Source organism: Dryobates pubescens, chromosome 1 (genome assembly GCF_014839835.1).
Source record: "Dryobates pubescens isolate bDryPub1 chromosome 1, bDryPub1.pri, whole genome shotgun sequence".
Taxonomy (NCBI): Eukaryota; Metazoa; Chordata; class Aves; order Piciformes; family Picidae; genus Dryobates; species Dryobates pubescens.
Window position 1 is genome coordinate 6520327 of NC_071612.1, and position 24533 is coordinate 6544859.

At 41.1% G+C, this 24533-nt stretch overlaps 1 protein-coding gene across 1 annotated transcript in view; it reads left to right on the plus strand.

Moving 5' to 3' along the window:
- The window catches only part of PTPRG (protein tyrosine phosphatase receptor type G), a 429887-nt gene that overhangs the window by 277026 nt on the left and 128328 nt on the right, over positions 1 to 24533 (plus strand). Inside the window, exon 5 of the mRNA XM_054160911.1 lies at positions 9796 to 9891. Within this exon, the coding sequence (XP_054016886.1) occupies positions 9796 to 9891 (96 nt within the window). The remainder of the gene's footprint in view (positions 1 to 9795; positions 9892 to 24533) is intronic.

Sequence of the window (24533 nt, forward strand, 5' to 3'; positions counted from 1 at the left end):
CAGAAACTCGTTAGTAATCTGGGAAGAGAAGCCTTTGCAGTCCAAGAACTAGTAGGCTGATGCTTCATCTCTAGACCTAATTTGTAAGAAATACTCCTGCTTCTACCCAAAAATCAGAATACTGAGCTATTTGTCTCTCATTTCATTTTATGAGGTGCTTAGTCTTTTCAAGAGGGAAGGAGTTTTGTATTTCCAAGGTTTTTCTCACAGGCATGAAGTCAACAGCCACAGTGATTTTTGAATTGCAGTGCAGGTTCTCCTGGAATCATTTCGTTCCAGATCCTTGGACTTTAAGTGAAATACTGTATGTCAGGAACCCTTTGATGGAGAGGTACAAAAGAGCAATACTGTGGTGTAATCTTTTATCCTCTTTCCCCCCTCCCACCCTCTTTTGACCTCCTTCTCCCTTTGGATCTCTTCCATCCCTTAGACATGTGGTTCACATCCTTTTTATGAGCTGACTGAGCACCCTATTATACATTTATACCACCCACGTTTCCAGAAAAAGAGCCTCCTAAAGGTTGAGTCTCAACAAGATGCTCCGATGGATGTGGATCCACAGGTATAATTACCACAGGCTGAAGACACTCAAAACATTTTTAGAAGATGAGAGAAGGAGGAAAGGTTCAAAACAAGCCTCCTGCTCATTATGCTTCAAGTCTTGTTTACGTCGTAGTTTGAAAGTGCCAGTATTATAATTTCCTGTGTTTGGGAGGAGGTTAGATATGAAACAACATTTACAACAAGGGAGAGGATCAGAAATGAGAGGCGCTGCATGGGGAGGTAATAACCACAGCTCTATAATTCAGGGGTCTTGTGTGTTGTGAAAGAGAAGACTTACTGCTGATTTTTTTGTTGGTTTTGAATGATTTATAACATTTTCCTCGTGGCGGAGTGTTGCAATCCATGTTGTCATGGAAATTCTATTGAATTTATAGTTCCATTTATCCAAAACGATTTTCCAGACTTCATTTCATGGTGAATCATATGGCTGTTACTTGGAGTACAAAGCAATTGGAAAAAAGTTTCATGTTATGGAAAGCATAAACACTGAAACCGTTATTTTCATATTACTGAAATACAAATGAATGCAACATACAGCCTTTCAGCATCAGATATGCCTTCACTGGTAATGACTCAGTGTGCATGCATGAGATGGATATTCTTGTTTGGGATGGGAGCAGGCCTAAGGGCTATTTATTTCTGGCAGCAGAGATCAGGAAAGTTTCAGGCTTGCCAAGGTACTTCTCTCTTAACATTCAGGGCTTAATACTCAAGATACTGAGTGATCTGGCTATCATCCAACAATGCATTGAAGCCCAGGGCACTCCTATGGACGTCGTGTTGCCTCACCGTTCCTACTGGGCTGTTACTGGACCACTCATAGCTTTGAGTGCTGTTCAGAGGCAGGGGCAGAACGTGCAACAACTACCAATTTTCAGGTGGAAAACAACTATGAAATTGCTTGACTAATAACGTAGATACACCTACTGCATTGTTTGTAGGCAACAAAGCAATAATTAATGCTTGTTATTAAAAAAGATTAAAGGGAAATGTACCATACATCGAAGTCATGTGAATGTCTAAATTGAGTTAATTCTTTTATTTCGCTTATGTGATCTTTGCTCTTCCTGTTGTTTCAACTCCTTTCATTTTTTTTCCAGCCTAGCATTGTCTTCATTATCAGATTGCAATTACATTAGGGCAAAGACCCTGTCTGACTCTTTGTTTTGCAATTTACCCAGCACGCTTTTAGGCACTGTAAAATCCTGAGTTATGACATTCAAAATACATCTCTGTACCTGCCTAACTATAGTTAAAAATTCACTGATGAATAATAGACTAGTCAGGAAAAACATGCCATTATCTGCTCCTCTTCAACTTTATCTTTTAAAATGAATGCAGTATACTCCATGTTCGTACATCGAGCTCCAGTAGAACTGGAAAACATCACAATTCACCCTCCCTCCTCGCCAGTCAGCTTTCTAAGCAGATTTTCAATATGTTATAAATGATAAATTTCCTGGGTTTTTAAAAAGAAAATATAATGAGAAGTCAAACATCAGACTTTAATGCCCCGGTGTGCATCTTGCACTCCAGTAAACACACGGAGTGCAGGGCAGTTATTCTGAATTTTCAGTGCTGCGGTGAACATTACGTTATGTCTGTAGAACATTTTTATTCCAGCCAAATGGATCACATCATCCAGGGTGCTAAAAATCTATGCACATATTTAAAGCAGAAGTACGTACATAGGAGCTTTCAATTAAGAAAAATCATGTATGATTCATAATGTTAGCATAGGATTTGGGTGTGTGTGAGAGGTTTTTAAATCCAGTCGAAAAAGTGGCTGAGAATAATTTATTCTTACAATATAAGCTGCAAAGGTGCTAATTAAGAATTAGTATGTTCGATGATTAACTCCATCGTTTAAAGCAAACACTTCCAAGTTTTTGTTTCACTACTCTGCAAAGGTTTGCAATCTCCCTGCAATGTCTGAGTGTTTTGCTCTTGTGAAAATACTCTCAGTCTCTAAAGAGGTACATAATAAACCACATCGCTGTTGTTGCCTCTGCGTCTTGCCACCTGATTCATCAAGAAATTGGCTGGCCTGTGAAACTCCTTTTTTTTTTTTTTCCCCTCCTTTTTTTTTTCTTCTCCTTTTTTCCTTTCTTTCCTTTTTTTTTCCCTTTTTCTTCCTTTTCTTTTTTCCTTCTTCTTTTTTTTTAGCTTTCAATTGCCATGGTAGTCCTTGGATTGCTGGAAGGAAATGAGCGGAAAGCTAATTCCGATGATCTCTTTCCCTTCCACCAGAATTCCTGATACTATTGAATATTCTGCACTCCACATCTGTGACAGCACAATGAGCCTTTGTTCACTTTTTAATCTGAAGAGAAATCTGCTGTAGGAGGTTGCACAGGGTGATAGCAGCCCAATTTAAAAGTCTCAATTATTTATTTTTAAAATACTTGGCATCTGTCTATGGAAAATGTACTTGCTTGCTTTCCAGTCTCTTCGAATTGCTTTGAACTCGCTCACATCTTCTGGGATCTATCAAATGCTCATTGTGGCTTTTCTCTCATAAGTGCTGAATGAATTTAGCCCTGATAGTTAGTGTTGGATGTAAGCTTTCTGTCTTTGTAGTGGGGTAATAAGAGCAAAAAGATGTTGTGCACAGGAATGGTGATTTCTGTCTGGATGTCTGCCTTGCCAGGTGGAGGAGGAGCAGCTGAGCAGAGTGCCTATTTGTAGATGGGTGGTGAGGAGAATTCTTTCATTTGAAGCAGGCTCAGTTTTTGCAAGCCAGTGACATTGCATAAAGAGGGTTTAATCATTCAGAGGCAATTGTACTAAATAAAATCAGAGCTGATCTCTGGTGGGCAGTATTTCTCAGTAATACACATGCACATTTTGAACCGCTTGTTCTTACAAGATCAGAGTGGTGACAGCCCAATTTTAAGGCAAAATCTCTTAAGCACAGAGCAGGGTGTGATATTTTGCCTGGTCTGGATAACACCAGGTTTCAGCAGAGACTGGAGGGATGCAGATGAAGAAAGGTGTTTCTGCAGAGAGTAGCTTGACCTCAAGGAGGAGGAGATTGCCTGCCCCAGGGCATGGTGGATGGGTGTTGTAGCTGGTAGGAGCATGGTGAGAAAGATGCTCTGGGCTGGGAAATTACTCGAGTGTTGGCTCTATGTGCTGTATTCATTTGTGTAAGCATTGTCATCTGGAAAAAGGCCTGAGTGCTTGGAAACTGAAATGGCTGGGCACTGGATCTTCCTGGACAGAACTGACTGGAAAACATGACATGGTTTTATAGGGTGACTGGCAATTATCTCCTGGGTTGTGGCAGAGTGAGGGTTTTCCCTCTAATCCTCTGTTTTAAGGCACTTGTAACATTCTGAGGATTTTCCCCTTCAGTGAGATTTTTCTTTTCAAGCTTAATCTGTGCTGTACAGCAAATCTCTCTCAAGTTTGTGTGAAAACAATTCTACTATTTTAGTGTGAAGAGTGTCAAAGCGTGAAGTTTTTCCATTAAGGCAAACTCTTGCCCTGCTCCCTGCCTTGGTAAAGCTCTGTGGCTGCGATAGTTGTTGGTTGCATTTTAAGATGGGGAGTCTTCCTGCAGGAAAACTGCCCTTGTGTCACTAGGGACAGAATTGTTTCATCTTAGCCTTATCAAAATACTGAAAATTTAGATTCCTTGGACTCTGCATGTTTTTTGTGGTAGATCTTTACAAGGTACACACGGGCGCACTGCTGGTTGCACATCTGAGATTAAGGAAGTCCATGTAAGCCTTTCTCAGCCTTGTTAGTTGTAACAGGGCTAGATGTGAAAGACTTATAAATCTAGTATATTGTGCTAGAGAGAACAGCACTCTAATGCCCTCTGGGACCTATGCCACCAGGAAGGCTATTTGGAGCACTATCAGCAGGGATGTATAGAACAGCATTCTGACTGCAGACAGTTCATGTCACGCTACAGAAGCTACAGTGGATATTTCCCATTGCTAAGGGATTCAGAGACCTTGAATTTTGTGGGTTTTGGTTATTTGGTTGGTTGGTTTTTTAAAATTATAGGAAATAGAGACCATTGTGAAATCACATGCAGAAATGTACAAGAAAACAATGTTTGTGGTACTGAAATCAGGTTGCATGTGCATGCTTGGGTGATGCTCCATTCTGCATTTCACAAATAGCACGCTCTAAGATGATCCCCATCTTCAGCTTAAATGCCCCTTTGTTGCATTCTGTGCTACTGCTTTGTATGTACCAGCCAGAGACAAAGTTATTTATATGCAAAATGCACCATATATTGTATATACTAATTCTATAATAAGGAGTAATAATGAAAATTTTCTGGCATGTTTAGACCACTTAAGTATGCAGTGAAATTAATTTTATGGTTAACTGTCTTATTCCCTATCTGTTCATAAAGACCATCATGCCATCCATGGAAAGTACTCCATTAAATATCTACTGACAAATGCATTCAATATTGGGTGTATTGTGTAGAGAAGAACAAAAATACGTTAGATATATTTACATTTTATTGGAAATGGGGGAGAGCAGATGAGATTGTATTATGGAATAGAACAATATGTGATCCCATAATTATAAAATTGTCATAATAATAATGCTCAGAGGTGTCCAGGTGTGGTTTTATGAGCATCCTGAACCGTGGAGTTTTGAAGATGTTACTTTACCGTCTTCTTAACATTGTTTTTGCAGTGAATGCATGTGTAAATTATATAATAGCCATTCCTGGGAGATTCTACTCCTAAAATGTTCCTTCTAGCTGTATGAACACATAAGGAAGCTACTGTATGACAGATGACGATAATTTTTCATACAAGACAGTTCCCCTCGACTTGATGGATGCCGAGAGAGGAACCACGCTCTCTGGAAAAACACCAGGGAGCAGTGGTAAAATGTTTCAATGTGTATGGTAATCAAGGCAGAGTGTGGTTCTTGATTAGTCTGTGAAATTGCACTGCTGAGGCGAGGGATCTGAATTAAGGACTTTTTTACCAAAGCCCTTTGCACTGCTATCCAAAAGAGTATTGTAAAAATTAATTTCCTTAGAATGCCAGGAGCAGAATTGATCCAAAATGATTTTGGCATATGCTGAACTCACTCAGTGATACTTTTCTTCATAAACTCCTATGAGAACTATATACTGAAATATAAGGTATGCCTAATTTTAGATTTTATTTTAAAGGAGACTAAAATGCAGTGTGTGAGTGTTTTGTGATCTTCTGTCTGTGCTGGCTAAATTGAAGTTTAAGCAATTCTACCTGAAACTTACTGTTTCTAATTTCTGCATCAGTGGCTGTACCTTGGTCTACATTTCTTCAAAGCACAAGTTGTCAGAACCTGGAGGCACCACTAACTTTGTTCTGTGTGAATATATTGGGAATAGGAAGGCCAAAATAGGTGTAGAAAATTGCTTTCAAATTTTATGATGCTAAATTGAATGCCAGACAGTTGGTTGGTTTGGGGTTTTGTTTTGTTTGTGAGCCACTTGGAGTGGAATCTTATTTTATCCTCCTGCTGAAACAAGTACCTCTACCTCTCAAGAGACTGATCTTTATCTCTGTCTTTTCTCTATACGGTGATGTTTTATTAGATGTATAGGTACTTTGCCAGTGTTATACATTACAGCAAATACATACAGTCAGAAGCCTCGGCATCAGTATCACAGTATCGCCAAGGTTGGAAGAGACCTCGAGGATCGTCAAGTCCAACCTGTCACCACAAACCTCATGACTAGACCATGGCACCAAGTGCCACGTCCAATCCCCTCTTGAACACCTCCAGGGATGGTGACTCCACCACCTCCCTGGGCAGCCCATTCCAATGACTAATGACTCTCTCGGTGAAGAACTTCCTCCTCACCTCGAGCCTAAACTTCCCCTGGCACAGCTTGAGACTGTGTCCCCTTGTTCTGGTGCTGGTTGCCTGGGGGAAGAGACCAAACCCCTCCTGGCTACAACCACTTTTCAGGTAGCTGTGGAGAGCAATGAGGTCTCCCCTGAGCCTCCTCTTCTCCAGGCTAAACAATCCCAGCTCCCTCAGCCTCTCCTCATAGGGCTTATGCTCAAGGCCTCTCCCCAGCCTTGTTGCCCTTCTCTGGACACGTTCAAGTGTCTCGATGTCCTTCTTAAACTGAGGGGCCCAGAACTGGACACAGTACTCAAGGTGCGGCCTAACCAATGCAGAGTACAGGGGCACAATGACTTCCCTGCTCCTGCTGGCCACACTATTCCTAATGCAGGCCAGGATTCCATTTGCCTTCTTGGCCACCTGGGCACACTACTGGCTCATGTTTAGGTGGTTGTCAATCATCACCCCCAGGTCCCTCTCTGGCAGCTCTCCAGCCACTCTGACCCCAGCCTGTAGCTCTGCATGGGGTTGCCATGGCCAAAGTGCAGCACCCGGCACTTGGGCTTGTTGAATGCCGTGCCATTAGACTCTGCCCATCTGGCCAGTTGGTCAAGGTCCCTCTGCAGAGCCCTTCAACCCTCTGACTAACATCTGCTCCTAACTTGGTGTCATCTGCAAATTTGCTGATGACTGACCCAATCCCCTCATCCATATCATCAATGAAGATGTTAAAGAGGATGGGGCCCAGCCCTGATCCCTGGGGGACGCCACTGGTGCCTGGCTGCCAGCTGGATGTGGCACCATTCACCACCACTCTCTGGGCTTGGCCCTCCAGCCATTTCCTAACCCAGCACAGAGTGTTGCGTTCCAAACCATGAGCTGACAGCTTAGCCAGCAGTCTGCTGTGGGAGACAGTATCAAAGGCCTTGCTGAAGTACAGGTAGACTACATCCACAGGCCTCCCTACGTCCACCAGACGGGTCACCTGATCATAGAAGGAGATCAGGTTGGAGAGGCAGGACCTGCCCTTCCTAAATCCATGTTGGCTGGACCTGAGCCCTTGGCCATCCTTCAGGTGTGCAGTTATTGCCACCAGGATAATCTGTTCCATCACTTTCCCTGGCACTGAGGTCAGGCTGACTGGCCTGGAGTTTCTGGGTTCCTCCATCCATCCCTTCTTGTGGATGGGCACCACACTGGCCAGTTTCCAGTCATCTGGGACCTCACTGGTGAGCCAGGACTGGAGGAAAAAGATGGAGAGTGGCTTGGCAGCTCATCTGCCAGTTCTCTCAGCACCCTAGGATGGATCCCATCCGGTCCCATGGACTTGTGAGTGTCCAAGTGGCTCAGCAGGTCCCGAACTAATTCCTCATGGATTTCTGGGGCATTACACTGCTCCCCGACCCCATCGCCCAGCTCAGGAGGCCACTCGTCCTGAACTCCTCCTGCCTTGCTGTTAAACATTGAGGCAAAGAAGGTGTTCAGGACCTCAGCCTTTTCCTCATCTTCAGTCACAGTGTTCCCCTCCAGGTCCAATAAGGAGTGGAGGTTCTTCTTGCCCTTCTTTTTAGTGTTAATGTATTTGTAAAAATGCTTTTTATTGTCTTTGACAGGTGGCCAGTTTCAGTTCCAGCTGGGCCTTTGCCTCTCTAATTTTTTTCCCTACATAATCTAACAGCTTCCTTAAACATACCTCGAGAAGCCTTCCCCTCCTTCCAAAGGTGGTACAGTAAATATGAGCAGTAACATGTCTGAACAAGATAAAAGGGTATCATTTCATCTGGCAATACACAAAATTTCAGAATGTGCATTTGTGAGTACAGTAGGATTTGTCATGCAGCACAATCTTGGCGGGGGGGGGGGAACCAAACAGCTCCCAAGAAGTTACTGGTGCCAGCAGAGCATTTGTCTGTGGTCACACTTGCAAGGATGGAGCAGTGCTCAGACCAGCAGTGTGTTGGGAGGCATGGACAGTCTCAACTAGACCTTATGTTTCCATTTAACTGTGTATGGCGTGGCTATTTCTTATCACCTAGTAATGCTTTGACAGGCCTGGATATGCCAGGTTACAGGTGATGGGGAGCAAAGACGCAGGTGCAAAGGCACAGGTTCAGGCAAGAGGCCAGTGGCAGAGAAGCCTGATGGGTCCATTCTTGTTTCACAGCCAGGAACAGATAATGTTTTTTCTGGAGTCGATGTGTGTGAGTGAGCGTATGTATTGGCCAACTGTCTTGCAGTAGTGTTGCTCCTATGGACATGGCAGTGCTGGCTTGGACTGTGAAATCCATCCAGATGCATCCCTGAATGGCCCCAAGTTCAGTCACTGCAAAGTCCAGTTCTTGTGTTTGGCTGTTACCACCAGGCACATGCAATTTAATTTGTTTGTGTAGGGCACACATACAGCAACAATTAGCAGTTCTGAACTGATTCTCTGGAGGTGTACACACCTATGTGGTGTAACATGTTGCATGTTTTGGATGTAAACCATGCTTAATACAGATGGACTAGCACTGAGGACTTCCTTGGAAATGGAGAGGCTGAACAACTGCTGGAGCAGCAGCACAGCATTAGGATTAAATTGAACAAGAACCATATGAGAATTTAAGAGCAGTAGTGCCCACAGGCCTCTATGAGTTGCCCTTTTTCATGGCATGTGTGTATGGCAAACTGGAATGATTCAACAGCACAGTGTATCAAGGAAGCTATTTCTTAGTCCTTCTGTATTTGTGTAACAGACATTTGTTGTTTGGGGGTTACCATTGTTTTCACCTGCTTTCATTTTGGGTTTGCCTAGTTATTAATATTCTTCATCCTAAAATGACATCAAAATATCTGGGTTTGTCTCATAAGTGTTGCAGTGTACTAATGCTTTGGAAATAAAAGTCATGAAATTTAACTGAACTGAGGGAGAAGTCTGACCCTAACTGATAGTCCTGAATATCAGAGGCTCATAAAAATGCATTGCTACAGAGACAGACTTTTATCTTACAAATTGCTTTAGGAGTGAAGGAATTACTCTAAACATTGGAATCCTTTTCAAAAATTCTCTATGGTTTTTGAGATAAATATGTTTAGCACATTTAGCAGAGCAAGAGATGAGCCTGCTATGAGCAAAGAAATGAAGAGATCCTGGCCAAAACCACAAAGCTTACCATATAAACAGACTGACCATACTATTTATCCTTAGGTTTGGTATTAAAATGCATTGCATTGCCTCTGTTCCCTGGTTACTGTCCCAGTAGGGCAGTCATGCTATTAATCAAGATGCTAGTTAAACAATATTGTTCAGCAGAATTCCTTTATCTCAGATTCATAATACTGGGTTTACACATGACTTGTATGCATTACTTCATTTGAAAGCAGTATGAATCCACACTAATGTGATTTTGTTGGTTTTAATTTTTACAGATGCAGATTTACTTCTACAATCCTGATGACTTTGACAGTTTTGGAACAGCAGTTCTAGAAAACAGGGTAGTAGGAGCCATGGCCGTGTTTTTTCAAGTAAGTTTAAGCAAGGGCTATATCCATAAACCAAAGCATTCACCAAGAACTATTTAATTCATTGAATTGTTTCAAGCTTAATGGATGCATCTGTTTTCTTGTTCCCACCTGTCTAAGTGAAAGATATTTCACATTGTCTATGTGTGATTTAAAATGTAAATAAGTATATTTAAAAACATAATGAAAAATTTTGCATGAATTGTTCTGATTTTATAGCTACTTTACAGATGCAGATTGGAGAACACATTTATCATGGAACTTCCTTCACCGCTGAAGCACATTGCTGCAGTCTCTGGAATGCTAACAAACCAACACAAACTGGTTCTGTGTGGAGAAAACTTAAAATTCAAACATAGCTTGAGGGAAAATTAATCAATAAGTTTCATCAGTCTTATCCATAGCAGTTTCTTCTAAATTGTCATAGTAACAAGTTCTTGAACAGAGCAGGTTTCCGAATGAGTGACTTAATGCATCCTGTTGCTTAAAATGCATCCTCAGGAGCGTGACTGCTCGGTTAGCTCATTTGTTGGTTTGGCATGCTCGAGAACTGCAGCATGGGGTAGAAACTGCTGCTTGCTGTGGCTGGCAGGTCACACCACACGGCAGTGGCATTCAGCAGTGTGAGCTTTTTGTCAGGTTGCGTCAGGAACAGAGTTTTTTCCTTTTGGACTTGAGGGAGAATTGAACAGAGGGAGTTGAAGCAACTCCCTCCCACCGCGGTGTCACAGCAGAGAAGTGGCTAATGAAGATTTGAAATATCTCAAGGAGTTGTTTTTTCAAAGGAGAGGGGAAGAGGGAGGGAAGAGCAAAGGAAAATGCTTGTCCTCCATAGCATTTCACACTAGTTGTTATTGTAGAAGAAAATGAGCTTACTGTTATCTTTGAGAAGCTAGATAAAAAAGAATATTCAAGTACCCATATGTAAATACCCCCCTTTTTCTTATGATGTTAGAGTGACAAGCCTGGCTCTCCTGCTCAAATTAAGTAAGGTTGTCTTTTTCCATGTCACTGATTTTGATCAAATGCTTTGGTAAGGAGAAAAGGACAGATCCTTGTATTGCATAAATTGCTATAACTGGGCTGACATCAGGCTAGTGGAAGCAGGCATGTTAAATTCATCATTGTTGAATCCTGAGCACTTCTGTGGCATTTCATGTTAAGGTAAAGTTGGTGCAACTGTGATAATTTACAGTGGCATAGCAGGATGGTTCCCCAGACTTCTTAATCTTAATGTGCTGTGGGAAGCACTGAGCAAATTGAATTTGGCCTTACAAGACAGAAGTTTAGAAACAGAAGAACCAAAGGCACTGTTACCTGGTTCCTGCCATAGTGAAGAGCTGCTCGGTACGTGCGTGTACTGTGTCAGAAGGAGCATGTGTCATGCTGTGGTGTGCAATGAGTGTTGTGGTGTCATCTGGCTGGAATTTAATTGCTGCATTACCCTGATGTGCTTCATGTAAGCCATGTGAAGCACCACCACACGTCGCACCATTTCCTAGTCTGTATGTGACATTTATTCCATAAACCACTACATCCTGAAATTGTAGAGGGACTGTATTTTGTATTCCCCACCTGCAAAGCCAGGTGCTTTGCTTACTGCAAGTCCCACTTCGCACTATTCCAAGGGAGCCATTAAACTCACTAAATATACCCTAAAATAGTTTGTAATGCTGTTAAAAAAGCCATCTTTGATTGTAAGAGACCTCAGGCTCTTTAAGACTACAATCAAGTGTTGCCGTCCCCTCAGGGAAGCAGAAATCCATACTTTTCATCATTTCTAGCCCTGCAGGCCACAGCACATTAGGCTGTAAAATCTGGATGGTGGTGCAGCTGGGCTCCTCTGGTCCAGGAGCCGTGAAATCTGAAGACATTACTGATAAAACAGTCACTGATCTCTTCCAGAATTTAGGGATAAGGTAATTCTTTGGCAAAGTGACCCAGGGACAGCCTGTTTTGTGTCTGCAAGGAAATGGTTTCCCTTTTTTGGTATTTTTTTTTTCCTTGCCTTTGGGTTGAAATGATAAATCAGTGATGTGCCATTAAACTTAAGAGTGTATCAGGTCTTCCTTCTGGGTAGCTCTGCTCCAAGACAAAAAAACTGTTAAGGAAGATTTGTAGAGCCCAAAGTCCCTGTTCTCGAAGGGAATTCTGGCCCCTGTAAGTACGTTCTAAGGACTTCAGCACAGCAACTGCTATTTTGGCCATCATGAGTGTTTTCCAGAGCCAATCTAGTTGGCATTCAAGGTGCCATTCTAGTTCCCTCAGCTACATATTGTACACTGGAGCTGCTGAACCACAATGTGGAATAACATTTATGGACAGTTTTGTTCAGAAATTCTTGCTGCTCATTTAGCCTTGCTCCTCAGGGCACCATGTGCATAAACTTGCCATGGCTAGTATTTCATGCAACTGATTCTTAGTAACTTTTGATTGAAATGTCCCTCAGATGTCCATAGCCACATTTTTGAATGGCAGCTTTGACTGTTCCAGCATTAATTTTGCAGTTTGCTGTTTTCTGGAGCTGTACTCCCGTCGCTAACTCATTTGTCTAGAACACGGCCCCGTAGAGGTCATACTGTTGTTCACAAATACATTAGGAAACTGAATTGTGCCTGCTTTTCTATGTAAATATTTTAGCACACAAATTATTGCATAGGTTTGCCATTAAGTCAAGACTTGGATTTTTGCTAATGCGTTAATGCTGTGTTGGAAAGAATGTGTACTGCGCTGACTGAGTTTCTAGTCTGGCAGGTGTTTTTTGTTTGACTGATGTTCACAAATGTTCCTTTGAAAATCAGGTTCTCCCGTGAGTGAACATTATACTGAACTATATAATTATTGGTGAAACATTAAATAATTAAGAACCCTCTTTCCTCCTTTTTAAATAATTTAACTTGGACTATATAAGAATTTTCCTTATTGAATTCACTGTTTCAGGGGCAATTTCCAGGCAAAGTACATTGGTTCTGAACTTGGATAATTGAAGCACTTGGAACTTTGTTGTAATTGCTAATTAAATCTGTGGTTTTCTCATTGCTTTCATTGGAAAGTCTGTTTATAAATTCTGCTTCTGCTTGCATGCTGCAGGTTAGCTGACCTGACAAACAAAAAATATTACTAGCTAAAATCAGGCAACAATTCTTGCATATATAAACTGCTATAATTGCTCATCTCTGTATTTCATTGTGGGTAGAACTCAGAGGGTCTCACATACAATAGCACTGCAGGGACTCTTGTAGCAGGTATTCTCAATGTGCAAATGAGATGAGCTGGCCTGAAATCTCTAACTGGGCTCTGAAAGCTGTTTTCTGCATGGAGTACAAGTGGTACAGTTAATAGATATGTCGAGGAAAAGGGTCCCAGAATACTTGGTCCTTTCCTGAATGTAGCATCACTTCAGGCATCTTGCTTGGGGACTGTTGTACATAGAGGGGAGTGAAGCAAATAACAAAGGGACATATGGTTTGGCTCTGCTGAAAATTCCTGCAGACTTTTGTTCAGTGGTTGTGTGTTTGGGACAGAAGGAAGTACCTCACTGGTGCAAAAAAACAGACAGCAGGCAAATTGAACCTTGCACCGTGCTGTGGTGTTTCCTTCAAGATCCTCTCTCTGAGGCCCAGTGAGTGTAATACAGGAGCAAAGTGGCTTAGGAACCTCTGATCTTTTTAGTTCAAATTATTTTGAAAGCTATTCAGTTGAGACAAGATGAAAAGAGCAGAATGGAGCTCCAGCATGCTGGTGACAGGTAAAATGGTTATACTAAAGCCCATTGTGGGTGGAGGAATCCATGGAAAAAACATCTTTCTTAAAGTGGGAATTTTTGTGGGGGAAAGAAAAAAAGTCAGTATGTTTCAAGGGGGAGAGGAGATAAGAGTATTAAACAGCAATGTGATCCAAAAAGGTCCTGCTTTTTTGTTGTTTAAGAGAATTCAGTTGTTTTTCTAGCAAAAATCAGAATGTTCTGGAGACAAATGAAGAATGCCAGTGATTTTTCTTTGCTTCCTGACAAGTTTTTCCAGAGAAAACAACAAAATCATTTCTGCCAGTATTGGTGTTACTTGGTTTTTCTCAAAATGAAACTCACATTAGTGGAAGATGGAACTTCACATGTCAATTACCTCTCACCAGCAGTATCCTCTTGGTCTGCAGTGAAGGCTTCTGGATTTGCAGAAACCATAGCACTGCGGTGACAGGACCCAGCTGCAGGGATTCACCGGTGTGTGGGTTTCTCAAAAGCTGCACTGAGCCCCACCACTCTGCTGAAACATGCTCAGGTCCCAGCCTAGCAGGCAGCTTCAGTTTTCATTTAAATGATCCTAACTTGAATAGTTGGTGCACGTGCCTAATTTCAGCCCACATAGTGTTCAACTTGTACTTAATGATATTCTGGCTCCAGGCCTTGGTTAATTGTCAGGCTGAGCTGGATTTGAAGCAAGCCAGGAGTGGAAGGGAAGGCCCAGATCTCGCACTGGTTCCCGAGTCATCCGTCCGTATATGCACTTGTAATACCTATTTACAAGTCACAGTTGAAATGAGTAGTTACTTGGATTAAATGCATTAAGACATATCACACGGCTCTGTTTTAACCATCTAACAATATAATTCACTGCACACTTCACTACTTGCTTTAATAAAGCCAAACTTGAATGTGTTCAAAACAAACATATTGCTTTTTGCATTTGAAATATTCATCTTTTGGGCCTGTGGTAGATTCATTATGGTAGAGAATACTTCATTCCTTGATTACTGCTGTGAAAAGACACAATACTGATTCCCTAAGCACTCATCAAATATTCGATAACTCAGAAATTCAGGAGGAGGTGATGGAATTCTTGTTCCTGCAGGGAGGGCATATAAATCTATTTTATTATTTGCAAAGAAAATCATCGGTGATTAGTTAGTGTATTTCAGGTACTCTGACAAATCACCTCTAAAGAAGTTAAAGTAAAAATGAATTTTAAAAGAACTTTTAGCAATACTTTCATCATTAAAATTATCTTCATAAAGATGAGTGGTGTTGATACCTCGATCACTCAAGAGCTTTAGCAGCACAGGGGTAGATTTTTAAAGGTAATTAGATACATGGCAGCAAATAGGCAACTAAAGGAATTTTCAAAAGCATGTGAGAGAAAAATCCCAAGTTTCTACAGCTCCTGGATGCCATTCTTAATTCACTTTTCCAGTGCTAACATCTTTTTTCAGAGGTTGTTGAAAAAAATATGGTGTAGCACTTTTCACTTTTAGATCAATTTGAGTCTAAATGTCTTTGTATTTACTGCTGACTCACGGATGCAGAGATTTGTTCTTCAGTGAAACAGAGTACTCGTGGCCTTGCATTTTGGTTTTTTGGCTAGCAGTGCTTCATGAGGGTGATCAGTAGCTCCCTTCTCACAGGCACCTCAAAGAACTAAACACAGAACAAATCAGTGGAACCCCATCAAAGCCATTGACTGTTTGGCACAAATATACTTTTTAATGTATATTTTTAATCTGTATTTCTCCAGTCACAGAATTCTGCTCTTCACTTCGATAGAAGCCCATTTATCTCCCTGAATCCTTTTCTTTGACCGCTTCCTGTGTTTTCTGTCATACCCAACTACATTTGGTGAATAAGCGCATTAAATGTAGGAGCTATTAAGAAAACCACATCTGGTAGGAGACCAGGTTCCAAGTTTCCCATCTCAACTCCTGGCAATTCCCTAATTCCATCTCTCCATTACTACAGTGCTTTTGGAAAGTGAGCGAAACTACCTTGGTTTTGAAAATGAGAGCTAAGAGGGAGGTGTGCACTTTCCCTTAGGCCTTATATCTATCTACATGAAGCATGATCAGTGCTCCAGGGTATAGGCAATATCTTAAAGTTGATTTGCAGTAGTGCAAATAACATGTAGCATCATTAACATGCAGGGCATCATCCAGAGTCATTGAGAGCCTTTTCATTTATTTTAATAGACTTCAGATACATGTAAAGACCTTAAAATTAAATTACAGTATTAATTCTTTTAATGGTTACATTAGAACTCTTGGTGCTTTATTAATAGTAGCCTATGAATAATAAAACTATTATTATTGATTAGCAGCATTATTTAGTAATTAGTGCAAATATTTTTTATTGTCCTCATAACATGAATGTGTGTGCAGGTTAAAGCTACTTATTCAGTGCCTTTGGAAAGTATACTTTATATTTGTCCAAGCATATGCATATTTACTGGTAATTCTCCATGGAACAAAAGACAAGCAAAGTAATGTGAAGCATGCTCTTACAGAAGTTCACTTTCTTAGCTTTTTGAAATTGTCATAGCTGATTAAAACTTTTAGTTGTTACTGATGAAAGCAACACCTAGAGCCTTTAAATAGCTGAAGAATGACAGGAGGACACAGTCTCAAGCTGTGCCCGGGAGGTTCAGACTGGATGTTAGGAAGAAATTCTTCCTAGAGAGAGTGATTGGCCATTGGAATGGGCTGCCCGGGGAGGTGGTGGAGTCACCATCATTGCAGGGGACTTGATGGGGTACTTGGTTGCATGGTCTAGTTGATTAGATGGTGTTGGATGATAGGTTGGACATGATGATCTTGAAGGTCTCTTCCAACCTGGTCTGGTCTGGTCTGGTCTGATCTATTCTATTCTATTCTATTCTATTCTATTCTATTCTATTCTACTCTACTCTACTCTATTCTATTCCACTCCACTCTATTCTACTCTACTCCATTCTATTCTATTCTATTCTATTCTATTCTATTCTATTCTATTCTATTCTATTCTATTCTATTCTAGCTAGCCCAACACATGAAGGATGAGCAAATCAAAGTAGGCAGAGATGGCAAATACAGCACTGAGGGTACCTTTTTCTGAGAAACAACTTCAACAGAACATACAATGATGTATTGCAATATGAAGCATCTCTGGAGAAGAAAAGTCATCTCCTGATTTTCCAGTAAATAAAATGGAGATGGAATTACCAATAAACCAAAAGTGATCTTGAGTCATGGAGAATTTAAATATGAAATTGTGAAAGCTTCCTAAAGCCTGTTGGATTTGGGTTGAGTTCAGTATGTAAATGGCACTGAATGGCCTACAAAGATGGTTTCTTCAGCCAAAAGATGCATGTTTGGGTGCCTAACAACAGGTATTCATGCTGATCAGAAAACTTGCACTAAAAGTCTTTTCATTGGATGTCAAGTTTGGGTAGAGGAAAAAAAAAATCAAAGAAAGTGTCATTTTCTAAAAAATTTACCTTTCCAATAAAGAAAAGAAAAATAAGCTTGACATTCAGATTTTTATTTCAACTTCTGTTGAAAGTTTCTTTGGGAAATGTGAATATTTTTGAATATTTTATGTAAAAGAAGAAAGAAGAGGGAGAACAGATGGAGAATAGCTCTGTAAGTAAAAATACATATATATCATTTCATTTGGATGATTATTGAGTTGAAAGTTCTCGGTGATGAGGCTTTACCTTTGTTCTGATCCATACTTTTGTCCACATGTGTCATGTTTCAGGTGATGTTTAATGGTAAAATAGCTGTTAACAGCAGAAAGGTTTTTAAAAACAGAGGCTTCTGTAATAAGGTTTTTCATTCTTTGTTTCACTACCTAAATGAGTAGCTTAACTCTTGAGAGCACTGGGCAAACAATTCCTGATGAAGTCTTGAGTTTAATGCAGAAGCTTCCAAAGGTTTTTAGCTGTGGAGTGGGATGCTGTTGTGAGATGGGTAGGACTGCACCCCTTTCTTGAAGATCATTACTCGAAGCAAGGCAGAGAATCAGGTAAGGAAGCAGCTGATTGCTGGGGTGAGCCCTGGGACTACACCAAGCAGAAGCCATGAGCAATTTGCAGAGCACAGGGGTTGGCACTGTGATCTAAGTGCTTTCAGGCTCCAAGAACAAAGAACTTTCTTAGTGAGCTGATGGCCTGTTAACCTGTGGCTTTTTTTCTTTATCCACGTGGATAATTTGTTCTTCAACATAATCTTGAGTACTGCAACTTTGATGTCCATCAACAAGAGGACTGGTACACACCTTTGCTGCTGGGGTCTCTGTGCAGAGCCTGTGCTCCTGGTAATCCCTCATTTCAAATCTCATACAAACATGAGCAAAGATTTCGTGATTCACAGGATAACTGTGGATTGAGGCCTTCTTACTCACACGGCTGCATGTTTGTCATGACTTACCCATGAGAAGGAGCCCACATGGCTAAGTCTAGGAGTGCTAAGAGCAGAGGTGTTCACACAGCAGCCTGAACATCCTGAGCAAGTGTGCTTGAAGGAATGAGGTACTAATTCGTGAGTGAAAGCAGGGCTGAATTTGGAGGCAGACAGACTGACAGGGCTGCTGAAACAGATCGTTCTTGGAAGCAAACACATCGTTCCACTTCTGCTTGCCTGTGTTCTGCCAAGAGGCATTTGCAGTCTCTAGATCATGATGGCTGCAACCTGCTGTGTTGAAACTTTTCTATCCACAGGCTGACTGTGCAATGTAGAAGGATAATCTACCTTATGCGCACTTATCTTCTTCAGTGCCCAAGCAATCATCTGCCTTTCCCTCCTTCTCTTCAGCTCTAACAACTCATCCATGGTATTTTCCAATAAGGTAGAAGAGCAGGAAGCCAGATTTTATGTCAGATGACTTCCAAAGTGCAATGCTTTCAATTAAAGCCTTTTTGTTAGGTTGGTTTAAAAAAAACAACATGGGCTGTACAGAAAGCAGTGTCATGCAGTTCTCTTACAGTACAGAGCAAAATACCCAAATGCTCAGAGTTTATGACCATTCTTGGTTTTAGTCTCAAATATATCTAGATAAATACAACTTCCACAGTGTCTGAACAATCTCTACTTAAAGGTTAAAATTTTATATATATATATAATTTTTTCAAATGGTTTCTTTCCAAATGCACTATAAATGCTTTCTCAACTGCAAAGTCTGAGATCATAACTTTGTGCTGTCTCTGGTTTGTATGCATTGGCAGGGAGGGTGGCTAGCAACGGTGATGGGTTATTGAGTGACTTTTACTTTTTGTGATAAAACACAGTCCATTGCTCTGATTTATTTAATGGAAGATTAACAATTATTGATGCTAAGGAGGAACTTGCTGTTGAGAGGACTTGCACTCCAGAGTGGAGCAATGCTAGAAATGTGAAAAATGCTCTCTGCACATTATATGGAGTCTCTCCTCAATATCTCAAGCTATCCGTTGTTACAGTTAATGAAAGCTGGTTGTGTGCATTGCATGGGGAATAGATGTCTGCACTTCTCTAGCTGAATGTTCATTTGAATGTCAGGATCACTATCTTTCAGTTTACAGCATTGGAAGTGGTTTTGACTTGCAGATTTTTTGCTTTCCCAATGCTTATTAATTGATTAATGTATTATGATTAACCCCAAGTGGGATGGCATTATGAAATTGCTTCATTAAATTACAAACCAATTTGTTAGCCTTAATTCTTATAATTGTCCCCTTATATTTTACTGGTTTTATTTGAATAACTTGCCCTAAGAACTTGATCAGCATGCATTTCTGTATTCTTTTGCCTCCCTTTCATTCCTCTCACCCTTGATGTTCAAAAGTGTAGTCAGTTTGCGAATATTAATAGTACCTAATGTCAGCGTCTTAAACACAGTAATTTACTTCTCTGTGATTTAAAAGTATCCTGTCTAAAAATATGTAATAAACAATCACTTTTGTAGCCATGCTGTAAAAATCTTTAAATTGATAGAAAAATGTCTTGTGGAGTTTTCATTACCAGACTCCTGAAAATGACACTTAGATATCTAATATGTAAAAATTACAGTCTTCAGCCTATAATCTCACCCCCTCTGTGGCTCAGAAAGATTGATACTCAGGAAGTCTGCTGATTATAACCATTAGACTAAAAAACAAATTAGTTGCCTAACTACAGAAATGCCTTTTGCATTTTACTCTGGTGCGCTTTGTTGATGCGTCACTTTGTCATCGTGCAAAACATCACAAAGCAGACCTGGAGAAGGATTCCATGAGAGCTGGACCCCCAGCCTTCACACAGGCTTCCATCATTTGCCTGTTGGTGCTTTAAGGGAAGTAAAACAGCCCCTTGTAGAGTCTCTCTTTGTGTCTTTGAGCATTGAGAAGTCATTGAACGTGGCTTGTTTTCTGCACTGTAAGTTCTCCTCTCTGTAATAGCAACAGTTGCTTCGTCCCCATTCTTCTTAGATGTTCCAACTCTGGTGCATTTTGACTTGATCTTTTTTGTTTAAGAAAAAAAAGAGAGAGACACAGAAACTGGAAATCAGGCTTCCTTTTTTAGCTGTCCAAGTCTTTGGAGAGTTTTGCTACAATTGGTCTTACAGAATCAAAGGAGACATAAAGCTGTATGTTCATCTCCTTTCCTTTCTCCCAAACAGAGCTGCTAGCTTTGGTACCTTCCTGTTGTCAAACATCCAGCCTGGGTGCCAGAGAGATCATCTTTTATGCCTGTCTGCCCACCTCTTCTTTAAATTTAATCCCATTTCTCTTTCTGCAGAAACCATCCTCTGTAGCCTTCCATTTGTCTTTCAGAGGGCTAATCAAATACATTACATGTGGTTTACATTCATGGGGCACAGACTGAGAAATCTAACATATGAATCAGAAAACTCCATCTACCCAGTCCACATGTGGCCCAGTTCTGCAGAGTTTTGCACCAGATTTACCCCTTAGAAAAATTACACTTTCTCACCCTCTGTATCTTTCATGAACATGTTGTCTTCTTATGTCTCTGGTTACCAGTTAGTGTTATAGCACATTCTAAGTGAAGGTGAGCACAGGATCTATTCATAAATGATTGCCTTGTTTCACTTTGTACCATAAAAGAGAGATTGGTTGTAAAGTCTGAATATATCAAATAGAGGGGTAAAATTGGGGCTTCCTTTGCCTTTAGATCTTCTGGCTCAGATGAAAAAGTTATCCTTATTAAATTTAAGCTGCTGTGCCTGAAGAATTATTACTGTAGTTCTCTGATATAACAGTGCCAAGTTTCTCCTAGTATTGGCAATAATAAACAATGCAAGCTTCAGACAGAATTTCCTGGGTAGCATACCAAATGTTCCAGAAAACCTTCTCGGACAGCAGCTAATACATTTTTAATATAAATAAAACATAATTCTTTAGTCTCGTTTCAGTTTGATCCCTAAGGTAGAAAAAGTGTACTGACTATGCATAATTTATGTATTTGTTTGAAGTGTTTACCCAGATACTCCATTCACAAAGTCTCTTTTTGTTAATAGGTTGCTGTGAGATGTAAGAATCACTTAGGGCTGGCATTGTACAAATAAATGGAACGTGTCATTCTTGTACCATCAGTGAGGTGGTTATGAGTCATCCTAATTCTGCCTTTGTCTGCACTGCCCACCGCATCCATCCTTAGCCAAGTCACAGGACAGGTCTGGCTGAAATGTCAGTGTGTTTTTCCTGGATGGTAAGTGAAGAGAAAGGGCCATGAGGATGATCAGAGGGCTGGAGCACCTCTCCTGTGAGGGCAAGGAGGTGGTGGAGTCACCATCCCTGGAGGTGTTCAAGAGGGGATTGGACGTGGCACTTGGTGCCATGGTTTAGTCATGAGGTCTGTGGTGATGGGTTGGACTTGATGATCTTTGAGGTCTCTTCCAACCTTGGTGATTCTGTGACAGGGTGAGAGAGTTGGGGTTGTTCAGTCTGCAGAGGAGAAGGCTCCAAGGAGAGGGACTTTTCTAGGGTGTCAGGTAGTGATAGGACTAGAGGGGTTGGGTCCAGTCTAGAGGAGGGTAGCTTTAGATTAGATGTTAGGAAGAAGTTCTTCACCATGAGGGTAGTGAGACACTGGAACAGGTTTTCCAGGGATGTAGTGGAAGCCCAGTCCCTGGAAGTTTTTAAGGCCAGGCTGGATGAGGCTCTGGGCAGCCTGCTCTAGTGGAAAGTACCCCTGCCCATGGCAGGGGGGTTGGAACTAGATGATCCTTGAAGTCCCTTCTAACCCTGACAATTCTGTGATTCTGTGAAAGCATAGAAGCATGTAAGGGAGGGAAGAGGAGCAGCTGAGAGCAAAGGGTGCTGCCCACCCCTTTTGGGGACATCATCGGTTGGTGTCAGGTCGGTGTGTCCATGTAAGCACCACCCCAGTTATTACCAGCGATATGTGTGGTTTCCTGTGTAATTCCTAAACATTACACACAACGCAGAGCAGGCATGCAGGAAAATATCCCTCAGTAATTTAATTACGATCTGTCCTAAATTACTGTAAATCCAGTGTTACAGGTTACTGCCGGAGGGTCGAGTTGTTGCTGGTTTTTGTCATCTGTAGTTTCTGTGCTGCAGGACAGATGTGGGAGAGATGATTATCAAGGGTTTTCTGAGCCGGTGGTTTTCTTTCCAGGGGTCAAAGAAAGGCAATGAGAGTAAATCAGAGTCTAGTCTGGTCGCTCTCTTTATGTCTTTGTACAGAGGTAGACATTTGTATGTATGGCTGATGGCTTAACTGATAATGCTGATGGCATATCACCCCCCCACAATAATTCTGCAGCCGAGATGGCGGCTTGCCCAGAGCAATCCTTGTATCTGATGCTTTACCTCCTGTGAATCTAAATCAGAAATCTTCAAGTTCATGGGGTGGAGATGAGGGTGTGTAAGCCTGGGAACCCTTTTACAGCATAGTTTTACTAGCTTTCCGATGTATCCTCTACATCTGAGATTGACTGAAAAGCACACTAATCCACCTGAGACGATGAATCTGAAATAAGCTAAATGGTCCCAATGGGAGTGATATCAAACTTCCTTTTGTTTTAAGTTGAGGTGTGCTTGTTTCAGAGTTCCCAGAACAAAACAGCAAAGAAGCTGGGATGTGCTTTAAGCACAGTGAGGTCTATTGGAGATAGATGAGAGACATGAATGCCAATCACCATCTTATTCTATGCCAAAATTTGAAATATGTGTTAAATAAAGATTGCTTAAATCTGTTCACAGCAGCTCTGAACAGCGAGTTTTCAGAGGCTTGCAAGATGGAGCAGGAGCAGTGTTTGTTTCACAGCTCTGGGAGCACTGAGAAGGCAAAGAAAAGCTGCCTGGCTGATACCATCAGAGAAGGATTTAGCTGCTGATTGTAACTGTACCATTTCTGCACATCCAAAATGCATTGTAATGCAGTTATTATCAAGAGTGAAGAGACCTTCTGGAGGAAGGTATTGGGTTTGCAGCATCTGTACTGTGTCAAATGAAGCCTAACTGGAGATTTGGCAAACTGTTCTTTATGAGTAAAGTGAAATGATGTACCACATTAGAAAGTAGCTTGGTTATTAGAAAGCTCAGTCTTGCTCCTGACAAAATGGATTTCTTTCAGCGTAAAATTCATCTTTACTTGCTGCAAGAATGTTGCTAAAAGAGATTAACTTTGGATCTCAGTGTATTTTATGGTGTGTCTCGTGTTATTTTAAAGCTGTAAATATATTAGCTGATCTGTAAGCTTCACTTAAGTTACTGCTTTCTGCATTTTTGGACAAATAGGATCATATTCTGTAGAATTCAGGAAGATTGAATTAAATCACCCCTTTTGATATTTCTTTTTCCCCCTCTCAGGATTGTTCTACCAGATCAATATTTAAAAACAGCTATATGGGAAAGCATTGATTAGAAAGCAAAACTGCATAACCCTGACAGCTAAGCTAGTAATTTTTTCATGTGGTTTGTATGGCCTGTGTAGTAGAAGCCATCAACATAACATTTTCTTATTTCTTCCTCCCCCCTGCCTACCTTGTTACCTGGTAAACCTTCTTTATCATATCTAAATCCTATAAAAACATCTAACATAATTTGAAATCTGGTGTGAAACATGATTAGACTACATCAATCACTTTTCAAAGACTTCCCCCCCCCCCCCCAATTTTGTATTCTAATCTGCTAAAAACACATGCTTTTATATTCTGCTGCATTTCATGGAACACAAGCAGACAGAGAGTTCCCCCTTTTGGGTGAACCAGTCTTGTTAAATACCTTCCCAAAGTGCATACCAGTCAAATTAAGCTTTAGGCTAATGTTTTGGAATGCTCACTTCTTGCCAGCCAATTACTAATGATGTGGCTAAGCAAACTGTTGCCTCCTGCTATTCCAGATATCTACAGAGATTTATTATATTTCATCTAATAAGCTTCCCTTCTCTACTAGCACATGGCCCACCCTGCCTTATGGCTCATCTTGTCTCTTCTCATAACTTGGGCAGAGAATTAAAGGCCAGAAGTAAAGCTGGCTTTTAAACCTGTCTAGGTAGAGCTGTTGTGGATGGAAATACACATCACTTCTGAGTCTGAACTCTCTTGTTATCTAGACCTGCTCTGCTTTACCTCAGGTCGAAACCAACACATCTCTGCGGACAGCTGGTGGTGGGAGAGGGGAGTGATGCCCAGGCGGGTGGCACCACCTCTGTCTGCTGCAGGGCCATATGGGCACTCAGATTTTAGAGAAACTTGGTCTGTGCATGCAGTACAGCTGGCTGCTACCACACCTGTCTAATAGAGTTGCTGAAAGGCCGTATAAATTCTTGCTGAGCTATGGAGATTATCTCTGTCAGCTGTTCTCATGTCAGGAGCAATTTTTTTAATGCTGCAGTTATGTTGTAAGTGCCCAGCCTGTGCCTACCTTTTAGGAAGCACTCACTTCCTTTTTTTA